We start from the raw sequence: 14,472 nt of genomic DNA on the forward strand, positions 1-14,472 counted from the left end.
CAGCTTGCTGTCCAAAGAGAAAACAGGCCAAGAAACTACATTTTCAGGAAACTGAGGTGTTTTTTACGTAAGTCCTAGAACAGGGCAGCAGGAAGATGAGATGCTGTTTCCCAGTTGACACCATGAACCAGCAAGTGTGACTAAAACTTGGGAATGCTTTGCACAGGGGTTCAGACACTGCAGTGGTGCCCAGGGCATTGAAACCTCAGCAGCTGCCCAAGGAGACGAGGACAGAGGGACATAATTGGGTAGGAAAGAGAGGAGAGAGCTGGGAAGGCGGATGCTTTCCCTGAAAGCATTTCCAAGGTCAACGCTTGAAAGTGGAGCAGAGCGAGGATTTGGCTCAGGCAAGGGAGCGGGACCACGCTGGGATGCTCAGTGGGAGGCAGACGAACACCCAGCTCCCACGCCAGCACCGAATTACCCAGCTGAGGGCTAAGAGAGGCACCCAGACAAGGTCACGGTCCCACCGGAGCGGCGCGGGAGCTCCGGCTGTGCCGGCTCCTGCCGCCACGGCAGCAAATTCAATCGTGGCCAATAACAGAGTGGAACAAAATCCAGCAATGCAATAAAATCTCCCGGCGCCTTGTTCACCTGCAGCAGAGCAGCCGGGGCTCGCTCAGGAGGTGGCACGGCCTCTGCGGGCAGCCTCGTGTCTGGGGAGCCCGGCGAGGGGAGGGAGGGTTTGAAATGGCCCTTGGTGAGCTTTCAGAGGGTGACAATTCATCCCGAGGCTCACGGGCAGAGGGGGAGCGCCGGATTTCTGAGCAAGGGAGAGCTGCTGATTCCTTAAGAAGCGGGGAGGTGAAATCCAATTGTGCAGCATCCACGGCTGCCATTAACCTGTCTGTGTACTCCTGCGGCCGCCCATCCCTCTCCGCCTGACAGCCGGGGCTGCCCGGCACTCGCTGCCACGGCTGCCCGGGGATTTGTGTCTGCCTGCTGCAGCGGCACACAACCCTGCCTCGGGCTTTTCTCCGGTGCTTCGAGCTGCTTCCAAAATGGAGCGCTGGCTAAACGTCCCCTGGTGAGCTGGGGAGCTGCAGAACCGATTCCCGGGGAAGGAGAAATGGTGGCAGCGTGTGATGGATGATGCAGGAGGAGCTGCCGGGGCAAACCACAGCTCCGGACCTCCCGAAGTGAGGCCAGGAACGATAATGGCATCGGAGTTCCTTGAAGGAGGTCCTTAGGACATTCCTTGGGAATGCCCCTTGGGCATTCAGCTTGTGGTATCATCTCCATCAAGTGAGTGTTTAGATGCAGGGATCTCGATGGCAGCTTTTGGAAGCGCAGATGGGTTTGTGCCAGGGTTGCACGGAGCTGGAGGAGGCAGCCAGGTGGGCATTAGAGGGGTCTGCACTGCCAGGCATTCAGCTGGAGGCCCCCCGGATGTGCCAGCAGGGGGAAAAGGCAGGATCTGGACTCTCTTTGCTCAGCCCCACACTCTTCCTGGCCCATGGAGAGGCTGAGAGCCAGCTGGTGGAGAAGGGAAGGGAGAGGAGGGGTGGGGAGCAGGGAGGAGGTGCAGCCAGCCCCACCAACCACCTCGCCTCTCCGCATCCCAGTTCCATTTGCAGATTTATTAAATCGAGAGCCAATTCCGACATAATTTCTTTCAAGCAGCTCCACCTCGCAGGTGTGCGGAATTTATTTGAGATAAAGAAAACCATTACAGAGAGACAGCAATCTTCAAAGACCACCTCGGAGACCTGAGAGAAATAAAAACACTAGCCCGTGCAAATGTGCAATTAAGTTTCAGAATACTCCTGCTCCATGAAAAGCTCCGTCCCTGCAGAGAACAGGCCTTTAAGGCAATTTTCCCAAACCCTATTCAGCATTCACTCAAAAATGTCTTTTTAAAGCAACATGTGATTTTTTTTTTTTTTTCCCTCCCTGCCTCACTCCTCCTCCTCCCTGTGCTTGCTCCATCATTTCCAGGTGGGACACAGACAGCTCTGGTGGGGGTGTGGTTCCTCCCCATTTGGAGGGGGATATGAGGCACAGGAGGGTCCCATCCACAAAGGGCACAGCTCTGTCACAACCTCCAGTCTTGTCACATCCACAAATCAGGAATTTTTACAGCTAGTCTTGTTATTCAAGGAGACCATGACACCGGCATGGCTCCGCCTGGGGACAATTTGCCAACTATTCCCAGTTGAAGTATCTTCATATCCCTTATTCATGGGTCATTCTCTGCTTGGTGATTAATTAAAAATGCATAATTAACCTGTGGAACACACTGCCATGAGGTATTGGGGAGGCCAGGAGCTTAGCGGGATTCGGGGGAGGATTATATGTTTAAATGGATAATGAGAACATCTGGTGGTACATTAACAGGGATGAAGGAGAATTAGGGAGAAGAGCTTGGCTTGCTGCCGGCACAGAGTGCAAGAGGGCAACCACAGGGCCAGCGCAAGGAGGGCACTGCTGGTCCAGCCCCAAGCATGGCAGAGACACCAATGTGCCCCTGCACCCTTGGGAAGCGTGATTTTGGGAAAGAGTGGGTGTCCCTGGGGATGAAGCAGTGACAGAGCTGTCACCACAGGCCTGGTTGCCTTCAGGTGGGTTGGAAGTGGCTGCCTGGGACAGCGGGATGGTCACAGTGCTGCCAACTCCTTGCCAGAACACCCAGCCCAGCAGCCACCTCTTGTCCATGGAGATCCATGGCATGACCCTGACCCCTGGAGACACCCTGATAAATCAGCCAGAGTGTCCTTAAAACCCCAGGAGAGCATCCATCAGCCGCAGCCCTCCCTGCAGATGGCACCGCGCTTGCGTGCGCAATCATCCGTGCCGCTGGTGGCGAGCGCTGGAGTCATGGCACGCGACCAAGAATCCAAGGGAAGTGCAGGAGACACAAGACCAAGCCTCAGCCATGCAACAGGGAGTTCCTGGGGGTCTCCAGCTCCTGGACAACACGTGGCTCCTCGGACTGAGCCTGGCATGCACCTTCTCCCCATGGCAGCATCCCTCATGCGCCCCAGGCTCCACGTGGGAATGCAGACACGTCCCACCATCGCCCTTGCACGGTGGGCACAGACCATGTGCTTTGCTTCACTTCTTCCCCCAGCCTCGGAAGTTTCCTTAGAAAAGCCTGGCAGCCAAAGCCAGCGACTCCAAGAGCAAACTCCGGGCTGACGACAGGATTACTAAATCCCTGTCAGCAAACAGGGCTCAAGCAGCTGCTCTTTTGCATTGTAAATCTGCTGCTCCACTGTTGGTTGTGCAAGGCCTGGGAACCACAAACTCTTGGGGTGAAAAGCACTGAGGCCTCTCAGCAATGTCCCTAAGAACTGGGGTCATCCTCAGCTCTTCATGCCACTGCAGCACCAGGCTCCTGCTTTGCAGCAGCTTGGAGAAGGAGGGGATGCTCAGTCCTCCCAGCAGGACTCTGGATGCTCTCACTGTCCCTTCACCATTCTTGGTGGTGATGCCACCGACTCAGCAAGATTGGGTAACCAGAGGGATTTTGGGTGTCGTGGCCCCTCTGGACTCGCTGCTGGTCCCCTGGGACGAGGTGGCTGCAGCACATCGTGCTCAGCCTGCCGAGCACGGCCGGGGCCTGCCGGGCCGGGGTTAATCTTGTTGTCACACTTTCCCTCCTTCTTGCTGGCTCGGCGCGCTTTGACCCGCTGTGAAATTGTGGCCAACAGCACTGAATATTTTAAGAGCGGCAATGCAGTGATGGCCGCGCGGCGGAGCAGCAAGGCAGGCCGGGAGCTGGGCTGGGCCCTCACCTCCCCCCCGCCACCACCAACCCATTAGCACAGTTCAGGGAAACCTAAAAAATTCAAAAGACACTGAAATATGCAGCATTTTTGCTCTCTCTGGAAATGACGCGCTTCGCTTCCCAGATGCTCCCGAGTAGGAGGTTGTAAATAAGAGGCTTTATGGCACAGAGGGTGTTGCCGATGGGGCTGTGGGATGCTGCAGAGCCCAAATTGACACCCCAATCCCTGTCCTGCCCCTCGCTGGGGACAGGGCCGTGCTTGAGCTTGGAACAGACCTGCACTGCCATCAATGTCCATCCTCACTAGCGCAGTGCAGCCATTAAAGGAGCTTCCCCTCTCCATCCTTGGCCTCTGCTGGCTGCTCCCTGCCCCTTTCCCCCTGGGATATCCCCTCGGTGCATCCCTCTTCCCCTCGGCCGGGCGGGACGCGGGTGCCGCAGGACCTGATGCAAACACCTGTCCTCAGCACTTCTGCTATCTGGGGCACAGCAGAGCAGCAGCGCTGAGGAATTAAAAAAAAAAAAAAAAAAAAAAAAAAGGAAAAAAAAAAGTCCTATTTGCATAAACCTCCCAAAAAGAGGAGCTGGAGCCTGAGTCTGGAGAGCTGGAATATCAGTCAGGGACCACCAGAGCTGGTAGGAAATGCAATAAGTATTTGGGAAGCATCACCTGGACCTGGGCACGTTCTGCCACCAGGTCCCTGCATATCCCCAAAGTGCTGCCCCGGGGCTTGACACCCCATCTAGGAGTGACATTGGGACACTTTTGTATTCAGGTCTTAAGAGGGCAGATTAATCGCCATGTGCTGGATCTGTCACGCGCAGGGATGTATATTCTTCTCGGAATTTACAAGTAGTTCTGTCTGAGAAATAAACAACTGGAGATAAAAATTACATTGTCACCGTGCAGGTGTGATCGATGGGCGAGACAAGCCCTCGGAGTGCCGGAGAGGTGCCACTGGCACAACCTGCCCAGGGAGTGCCAGCAGCTGGGACAGCTGGAAGATGCCGAAAGGACTCCGGGAAGGGCAGCGGGATGGACTCCACCGACCCCAGCCTGTTGTGTCTCTGTCCCAAAAGCCAGGAAATGTGGGAACAGCCACCAAGGCCATCCCCAAGTGAAGATGATGCCAAACCCTGGAGAAAACAATGCTGGTGATGGGTGACCACTGGGATGAGCTGTGGGAAGATGCCTGGAGCAAAGCAGTCAGAGCCAGAGGGGGCTGCAGCCCCCAGGTCAGCTCCTTGTAAAACCCTCTTGGGCTCTCTCTTGCCCCCAAACCTCCTCTCCAGCGTGTTTCCAAGGTCAGCAATGGGCAAAAGACAGAGCCAGGCTGGCAGCCACCGAATTCCCCAGGGATTGTGAAAGAAGGATTGATGCAGTTTACACCAAGTCCCTTTCTAGTTTGGTTTCTCCTTCATCCTCCTCTGCTTCCTGTGGCTGCATTGCCTTGGCCTGGCTTGTCATGGAGTGACAGAGCACATTGCCTGCTGGGGTCACTCCCTGGGGAGGGACAGGCATTGGCTCCCTCACAGTTTAAATCTGAATTCACACTCAAAGCACTAAAATAGCTATGCGTGGATCCTTTCCCCAGCCTTCGGCATCCTGAGGAGTCATGACTCGGCTCAGCCTGCCGGGATGGAGATCCCAAAACCATCCGGGGATATCCAGCTGCCCCCGAGGTGGGTGCCTCGCTCCAGGCTGGCACCCAGCAGCTGGTCCAGCAACTGCCTTCGGTCTATTAATAAAGCTGGAGCAGCTGGTAGAGCATCCACCGCGCCAGTCCTCGGGATTTATCCACCGCTCTGCCTTATCAGCCATGCTTTTCACAAGCACTTAAATTCAGGAGGAAAAGGAAAAAGTGAAATCAGATAGAAATGCAGGTCTGTTTGCTGTTTTCTCCAATGAAATGGTTCTGGGTAAACAGCAGACGCCTTTGATGAAATCCCAGCAGGCTTAAACAATAAAGCTGGTTACAAACTCAATCTGGCGCAGATATCAGATCTGAAATTGTTTCAAAAAACATGTCAACATTTTCTAATGCTGCTGCAAAACTTCCTCGGCACCTTGCCACAAGCTGCATCTGTGACGCAGGTCCTGCGCCGCTGTCCCAGCTCATGCTCCTGCTGCTGCACTTCCCAGGGGGAGCCCTGCCCTGGCACCTCTGCAGCCCTCTGCCTGCTGGGAGACCCTGAGCTGCAGGAAGATGCTCGGCGGCATCACCTGGGAGGCAGGAGATGCACATTCCCTGCCCCGTGCTCGGGGCACACCGCGTTGTTCTCCAGCTGTAAATCCAGTCCCCATCCCCGGGCACAGCCAGGCTGAGGCTTCACAGAGCTGGAGGTCTGGCACTGCTGGACGAGGGGCATCAGGCAGGGTGGGCATGCCTCTTATCACATCTCAGGAATGGAATTTGGCCGTGGGTTCATCCCAGGCACTGCCAAGGACAATTGACTTTTCCATGGAAAAATTATTTGCAAAGCGTTGTGGTAGCAGAGGAGCACAGCCTGGTGCTCCTCCTGGGTTTTGTCTCCCCATGTGCCACCTCTGCATCCTGCTGGGACACCAGGGCACGATGAGGCTGCAGGGGGCTGCACAGGTCCAGCTGATGGAATGGCTGGCTGGGGACAAGGCTTGGTCCCTCTCCTACACCTATGGCACAGGCTGGGGGGGCACAACGGGGACTGTCCTGTGCAGGGCAGCTGGGTCAGGGGGACAGGAAATCTGGCAGCTCCTTTGGTGTTAGAGTGACAGGGACCATCCAAACTCGGAAAACATGTGGAGCTGGACTGCAATGAGGCAGGTCCTGCGCTGGCATTGCCAGGACCAGCCTGCCAGTTACCTGGCACTGGCACTTCCCAAACTCTGTCAGCACTTGGGGTCTCTGGAGGACACCAGGGGATGCAGGTGAGAGGGTGAGAGGTTGGGGAGGAGGAGGAGGAGGCACACCTGGTCACACCACAAACATGGACGCTGTCTTGGCTCTGGTTAAAAAGCCTGGGCCAGTTCCAAAGGCATTCAGGGTCCCCCATAGGCTCCCACCTCCATCCATAAGGGATCTGCTCCACAAGTGTGGGGACAGACACACTCATCCCATGTCAGATCCAGCCCTACACACACCCCATCCCACACCCCTGAGGCATCCCCCAGCCTGGAGCTGATGCCTGACACAGCTCATGTCCCATGTGGCTGTGATGGAACAGCAGACCCTTCATCCCTCCCAGGATCTGGAAACGACAAAGGGGACACAGGAGGGGAAGAACGGGGCAAGAGGAAGAAGATGAGGAGGGCAGGCAGCCCTGGGGGGTGTGTGGGGCCACGCCTGAGCTCCGGTGCAGCACAGGGGATGTGGCAGAGCTGACCCCTCTGCGGAGGTTGCCGTTGCCATCGATCCCTGTTGCACTCAGGCTCATTAGGGCCGGGGAGCTGCTGCGAGCGGCTGCTGGAGGAGACAGACGGGGGGAGCGCTCGCTGTGGCTCCCTGGATCGTATTAAATATTTACTTTGTTTTGTTTTGTTTTTCCCAGCTTATATTGATCAGAGATGGAGTGTGGGGAGGGGAGCAAGGGGGTGCTGTGGGATGCTGGGAGGGAAAAGCAGAGGCAACGGCTGAGCTTGGAAAACGAGGACAGACCCTGCTGTCGGGGCGTTCCCGAGGGATTCACCTGCTCTCCGCAGGGGCACCCAGTGCTGTCACCCTACAGAGATGCTCCCCTCAGAGCCATTCACCCCCCTCAGGGTCGGGACGGGCATCACCAGCACACGGAAGGTGCAGTGGGGTGGCTCCCACTCCCCAACCCACACCAGCCCCGTCTCAAGGGACGCAGGACGGGGGGATGCCCAACGCGAAGGCACCTCATAGCTTGGGGTATCGCCCCGCCCCGGGCTGAGAGGTGCCCCCCGCATCCCGGCTGGGCCCCGGGAGCGGCCGCGCAGTCGGCACTGTTTCTATTTCGAGAGGAGCTCTACTGGAAAAGGAACAAAAGCCGAGGGAAGCTATAAATAGCCGCCTCCTTCACACCAGCGCCTCCTCCGCCCCAGCATCCCGCGGCCGGGGGGGTCCCGCAGCATGGCCAAACATTCAGCCCCACCGCCAAACCCCCTCCGCGTCTTCGAGCCAACATCTCCATCTGAAAACCAGAGGGAATAATAAGCCGGGGGATATCTGCCGCCGGAGCAGAAGTGGCTCTGAGCAGCGGTTTGCCAAGTTCCCGGCGGCTCTGCCCAGCCTCAGCCGCGTTCCCCGGGGGATTTGCCGCTGCCCAGCCAGGCTCTGCACCCAAAAACACCCCGCGGGGATGGATTCCACCACCTGGGGATGCTCCTCTTGTCCCTGGCCCTATCTGCGGCTGGCAGGGAGCAGGAAGAGCCGAGTGGCTCGGGCAGACCTACTTTCAAGGCTTTAATCCTTTTCGCTTAAAGAATCTTTTTTTTTTCTCTCTCCCCTCTCTTTCTTTTTTTCCCTTTCTTTTCCTTTCCGCACGGCAAAGATGGGGCCTGATCAGAGGAGAGACGCAGGGAGCTGACAAGCTGCGGCGTACGGAGAGAAAGGAGAAAGAAATACATATTTATTACCCTCAATTATTAAAAAATAGATAGCAGCAGATCTTAGGCCCTGGCAGAGGCACTGCAGAGTCGTTTGTCTGAGGACTATTTTGTTTTTTAAATTCCATTGAAATTATAATATGCTGGGCTTGTTAGCACAAACACCCCGGCATATCCCTGCCGACGGGGGATCATCCCAACCCCTCTCCTGGCTCTGGTGTGCTTCCCGCAGGGTGGCTGTATCCAGCACCCGATGGGATGCCGAATTTGCAGGCAGCGGGGAGGGAGGGAGGGAGGGTGGCTGAGGGAGGGAGCGGATGCAGCGGCAGCCTTTGTCCCCATCTGCCTTCACCCCGGGGGGATCAGAAGGGCTAGGCCCGGTGCAAGCACATCCCAAAAGCACATGGATACCCAGGTGGGTGAAGGTCTCATGGACAAGATCTCACCCAGGTCACCTCGGGCCAAAAAGCCCCGTGACATTCTCCGCGCCCAAGGATGAGCTTTGCGCCTCTCGGGTGGCACCGTGGGGGTCCCGCGGTCACGGGGATGGGGTTTCCCCAAGCAAACCAATGCAAACGCTGGTGCGAATGCAGCTGGAAAAAAATAGAAAGCTGTTCCCAAGTGCGGCACACGGGGCTGGCGGAGCCGCTGGCACCTCCCCTCCGCTTGCAGGGCTGCTCCGTAAGGAGCCCTGCCAGAGCAGCAGCAGCCAAATTCCCTCCCGCCGCTGCTCCCCAGTAAACAGCGGCTGCATCCTCCCCGTGTGATGGTGGTGCCGGGACTTGGGGAGCACGTGGAGCACCTCTGACACCCTCCGGCTCCAGCACCGCGCTCTCCCCACAGACGGGATCTGTTTGGATGCCCTGGGCCACGATGGACACACAGCCTGCTGTGCCATCTCCAGGGCCAAATCCCGCAGCCACCCCATCCCGCTGGCCGTGAGAGATGCAGCCCTGAGTGGAACCAGCTTTTGGCACCGTGAGCGGTCGCAGCTCTCCCAGCCCAGGCAGGAGCATCGCTAAAAGCTGCTCACCAAAGCTGGGCCGGCTCCAAGCTGCCGTGCCGGCTCCGAGCCGCTGTGCCAACACCACCGGGAAGCAAGCAGCCAGCGGGCACATATGCTGTTAAAAAGGAAAAGGAGCTTTCTACACCAAATGGAGCATTTTCCGCTTAATAACCCCCAATCCTAATCTGCACAAAGAAGATTGCCCCCCGCATCTCCCCGTCCTGCATCTGCCGCTTGCCCTGCCCGCACTTAACACCCGGGAAGAGCCGCGGCTGCCCCACCAGCACGTGCCCTCGGCAGGAAAAGCAGGAGAAAGACCGACCATTGGGAGAACAGGCGATGCCCAGCACTGGGCTCATCTCCTTTGTCAGCACCGAGCCTCCACCATTTGCCATCAGTAAAAATAATATTCCTAAAAGTGTCCCCCCTCTGATTGCCGGGCGGCAGGCGCAGGGCTGTGGGTTTCCATGGTGATGCTGTTCCGCAGGGATGGTACAGGGGGATCGGTGGGATTGGTGCTTCCTCGATTTGGGAGATGGGACGCGGTGTTGACATCCGGAGCGAGGACAGCACCGGCCCTGCTGCTGGCAGAGGATCCCGAGGCTGAGCCAGCTCCTTCCACCTTGGGCTTGAGCAGCATCACCCAAAATAGCAGGGAAAGAGCACTCTTGCTGGAGAGGACATGGATGCTCCTGCATCCCAGTGGTGCTCCTGAGGCCGTGCCCTGCACCTCTGCCCGTGCCACCACACGGACCCCTGGCTCCTCCTCAATGACTCCCACCAGGATCCCGCTTGCTCCCGGCCTCACGGCTCTCCCTGCAACCTCCCACTTGTTGCCTCTGCTCTTCAATCAGACTCCAGCCTCCTTCAGTGGGTTCCAAACGAGGGCAACACCTCGCCCATCCCAACCTGCTGGGAACCCAAACAACAGCCACCACTGCTGGGGTGTGGGTGCCTGTGCTGCTGCTGCTGCTCCACCAAAGCGCTCTGCAAATATAATCTGCTCTTAATAACCCAAGTCTCTACTGATCGTGGCTAAACCCTGGAATTGCACTTTGCAAACAAAGCCCAAGTTTTTGGCTGTTTGGGGGAGACTGGAGCAGCTCCCTTGGGTGGGGACGGGCAGCAGTGTCACCCAGGGGTGCCCCAATGTGGGGGCAGAGCAGGACAGGTGGCTGCCCCAGTGATGTGGGGCTGAGGCAGTCGTGTCCTGGGTCACTCTTCTGCAAGGGGGGCTTTGCGTATACTCCCACAGGGGCACTGCCAGGAGCAGGGGACACCCCAATGGCAGACAGCCCTGGTCACACCTGGCCGCCACCACCACGTCCCTCCAGGCTCCCACACTTCCCTGCCTGGCTTTTGCCTTCAAACAAGATTTTGGCTCTTGCTGTCAAAACCCATCAGTTTCCAGCAGCCCAAGTTCCTGCCCGGCCCCAAGGCAATGACATCCCACTCGTGGCCTCATCCTGCAAACCACGGAACCCCCCTGCTCGTGATACCAGCCCGTGCCGCCGGCTCCAGCACCGCCAGGTGCTTCAGGGAAAGATGGGTGTGAAATCACTCTGGAAAATGCATATTTTTATGTCTCCCCAGCAGGTTCACTGATGTTTTTAGGGCAGTGCTTGGAGGCCACCTGGAGTGTCACCCACAGCCTCTGGCACCCAGATGAGACTGCAGGGCACCGAGTGCGGCATTTTAGGCAAAAGGTGGGAATAACATCCAGCCAAGCGTGGCCACGGCTCTGACCCTGCCAGGCTCCATCAGTGCAGGTCACTGAGCGGCGACGGCTCCTTCGCATCGCAGCTTCAACTCCAGGTCTAGGCAGGTCTCGTCTGCTGAGCCCTCCTCGCTCCCCCCAGCACCACCGCAGGGACAGCCTGGGCCGCATCCTGACCCCCTCCCCCTTGCTTCACTGGGCACAGAGAGCTTGTGGCTTCCTATCAGCTCTTTAGGAAATTAAACTTTTATAAGCAGAAAGGTTTCTGGGCTCTTGGCTCCCCGGCGCAAGAACCGCAGTCCAGCCTGCGCCTGCACCCTGCCCACTGACTGCTGCCCTGGCAGGGAGGGATGGAGGCTGGACGCCCCGTCGATGGGATGAGCGATGGAAGGGACAGGGATGTGGCTGCCCATGACCTTGGTGTCATCCTTGACCTGGAAATCTCCTTCTCCTGCATCACCAGTGTTGCACTCCTGCCTGCAGCTGCCTGCGGCCACCTCTGACAAGGCTGTGACACCCCCACCCGGGATGGAGCTGTGCCCCACGCTGTCACCCACTGCCACGCCACCAATGACATCTCAGCGCACGGAATCCACCCTGAATCCCACCGGCGACTCCATGGACGAAGCTCACAGGGCGCAGGAGGCCCAAAATGCCCCCAGGAATCCCAGCACTTCCCCAGCCATGCTGCCGCCATCCTGCTGCAAACGACTTTGCCCGTGCAGCACCGCGTGTGAAGCCGTCCCCTCGGAGCCGCCTCCCCTGGAGATGTCAACCACGCACAGCTCCTGCTGCCTCAAGTCCTGCCATGGCCCCAGCCTCAACCCTGGTCCCCGTCAGTGGGACGTGGAAGGCGGTGGCAGTGCCACCATCAGCCCGTGCTGCCACCCACCAGCACAGCCTTGCGTTGCCACCGTCCTTGACAAAACCAGCCGCCCCCGAGCCCCGCAGAGGGGTTTGGCCCCAGCCCAGCGCCCCAGCAGCAGCTGTCCTCTTTTGCCCTTGCCTCACATGTTGGGTGTCCCCTTTGCACCCCCCTTGGGGTGAATGCAGGGGATGGGGACCCCCTGCCCAGGGACACCTGGCCTCGGTCAGGCAGGGAGGGGAGAACCTGTCGGCAGGATGGAGGCCTCCTCTAACTGCCTGTTGAATTATTCAGGAATGGTATTAACTTATAAATGAGTGTGTTTGACTGATTTTGTGGTTGATGTACAGATAAATTCTAATGAAAGACAGCTACAAGATTTTAAATTATTAATTAGACTGCCACTTAACAAAGCCTATTTGGCACTCTATTTCCTTGCTTAACAAGACAAAAAACTTTAAGAATAGGTTTTGCTTTAGCCCACAGGCTCTTCAATTTGCATTTTGTTTTTCTAGCTCCACAAATGAAAGCTGTAGATCTTGACCTTAACAGGCTACCCCTGGTGGGATCCAACCCTGTCAGCAGCCTCGCTGCCTGCTTCCACCTCAGACTCCCAGTTTCCCAGCCTGGATGATGCTGTTCTTTGAGCCGGCAGCACCAGGGCTGGGAATCAAGGCTGGAAACCAGGACTGCTCCAAAGGCTTGGGGTTTATTCTCAAGTCATCCAGCCCGGTTGGGTTAATACGCCAAACAAAGCTGAGGCGGGAGCCAGAGAAAGGAGCATCCGAGTGCGAGGCCCCACAGCCGCAAGGTGACATTTCCCCCGGTGGGAAAAAGCATCCCTGGGGTGGCAGCGGGGGCTCTGCCCTGCTTGGGGGTCCGCACCTCAATGCCAGGGGCTGCAAGCACAGCGTTGGCATCTTCTCCCGCTGCCTGAGCCTCGTCGGAGATGGGCATGTGCTGGTGGTGGCGAGGGCTGGGCCTGGGGCTATGCGGCCGCCCCCTCCCCGGGCATGGGACAGCAGCGGGGGGTCCAGCCGGGGTACCCCAGCACGGCACCGCTGTCCCTAGCATCTCCCCGGGACTGGCCCCAGGTGCAGCGGGGCTGGGGGTCCTGCCCCCCCCCACCGTCCCGGACCCCCCGGGAGGGCCGGCTGCTCCCCTCGCTGTGATGTCACAAAGCTCCCCGATGATGTCCCAGGCGGTTGCCATGGAAATCGCGTGATGTCACAGCGGAGCGATTCTCCTCGGGGGGGGCGGAACGGGACGGCTCGCCCCAACTTCCCCGCCGAACCCCCCGCGCTTCCCGGTATGCCCCATTTCCCGTTCCCTCGCCCTGAGGGACGAGCAGCGACCCCCCCCCCCGCGCCCGCCGCAGCCCCGCTGCCTCCGGGACCCGCCGTACCCCGGTGCCGGCGGGACCCGCCGCGTCCCCAGTCCTGCGGGACCCGGCGCCTGCCCTGCCTCCCTTCGCTCCTCCCGGTCTCCCGCCTCCCCGCCGCGCTGCGCTCCTGCCGGTGCCGCTCCCCGGGGGGTGCCCGAGCCTCGGTAGCGGTGCCGGTAACGCGGTGGCGGCGGGGGGCGCCCGGCGGCGCGGCCCCAACTTCGGCGGGGAGACAAACTTCGGGGCCGGCCCCGCTGCCCCCGGTGCCCGTGGCACTCGGTGCCCTCCCGGTGCGGCGCTCACCTTGGCGGAGCATCTTGGAGCCGGGGCGGGCGCGGTCTCCCGGCGGCGGTGGCGGCGGCGCTCAGAGCCTCGGGCGCGGCGGCGGCGAGCGGTAGCGGCGGCGGCGGCTGCTGCTGCTGTACCGGGAACGAGGAGCCGGAGCCCGGGCGAGCGGCCCCCGCGGGGGCATGGCGGGCCGAGCCGCAGCGGCACCGGGGAGCGCCGGCCCCGGAGCACCGGGGAGCGCCGGCCGCGCCTCTGCCCGCCGCGCGTCCCGCCGCCGGCTTTTAGGGGGGAGCCGCCCCCTCGGGGCTGGGGCCGCCGCCGCCCCCCACCCCCTCGGGCAGAGCCTATAAAGGGGTGCCCGGTGCCGGTGCCGCGCTGCCTGCAGCGGCGGGCAGGGCTGGGCAGGGCGGGGCGGGGCAGCGACGGGGCGGGCAGGGCTGGGCCGGGCTGGGCTGGGCGAGCCCCCCCCGGGCCCCCCCTTCCACCGCCGCCGCCGCCGCCTCTCCCGCCTCCCGTGGACAGTTCGTGAAAGTGCCGCTGCTCCCGTTCCCCGCGCCGCCGCCCTCCCTCCGCCCCACCGGGGGATACGGCCCAGCGCCGCCCCCCCGGGGCTCTGCGGTCCCCCCCGGGACCGACTGTCACCCCCGGCCTGTCGTTGTCCCCTCTGCCGTCGTCGTCCACACGGTGCCCCGTTCTTGCACCGAGGCTCCGCCGCGCCGCCCCGCGCCTGCCGGGGTCACGGCTGTCCCCGCTGTCCCGCCTGCCCAGCACCGTCCCTGCCGCTCCCCGGGGACCCGCCGTCCCCTCTGCCCGCCGTGTTGCCGTGTCCTGCCGAGGTCCCGCCGTGCGATCCGGGTCTCTGCTGTCCGCGCTGTCCCCGCCGCCCCGGCACGGTCCCTGTCGCTCCCTACGGTGCCCTCCACCGCTCCTCGTCCC

The 14,472-nt window shown here is 60.0% G+C and overlaps 1 protein-coding gene across 1 annotated transcript in view; it reads right to left on the minus strand.

Moving 5' to 3' along the window:
- RTN4RL1 (reticulon 4 receptor like 1) overlaps positions 1 to 13,632 on the minus strand; it is a 29,828-nt gene extending 16,196 nt beyond the window's left edge. Inside the window, exon 1 of the mRNA XM_069033292.1 lies at positions 13,552 to 13,632. Within this exon, the coding sequence (XP_068889393.1) occupies positions 13,552 to 13,564 (13 nt within the window). The 5' untranslated portion in view covers positions 13,565 to 13,632. The remainder of the gene's footprint in view (positions 1 to 13,551) is intronic.
- Between the last annotated feature and the right edge of the window lie 840 nt (positions 13,633 to 14,472).

This window comes from Aphelocoma coerulescens, chromosome 19 (genome assembly GCF_041296385.1).
Source record: "Aphelocoma coerulescens isolate FSJ_1873_10779 chromosome 19, UR_Acoe_1.0, whole genome shotgun sequence".
In the NCBI taxonomy this organism is placed as follows: domain Eukaryota; kingdom Metazoa; phylum Chordata; class Aves; order Passeriformes; family Corvidae; genus Aphelocoma; species Aphelocoma coerulescens.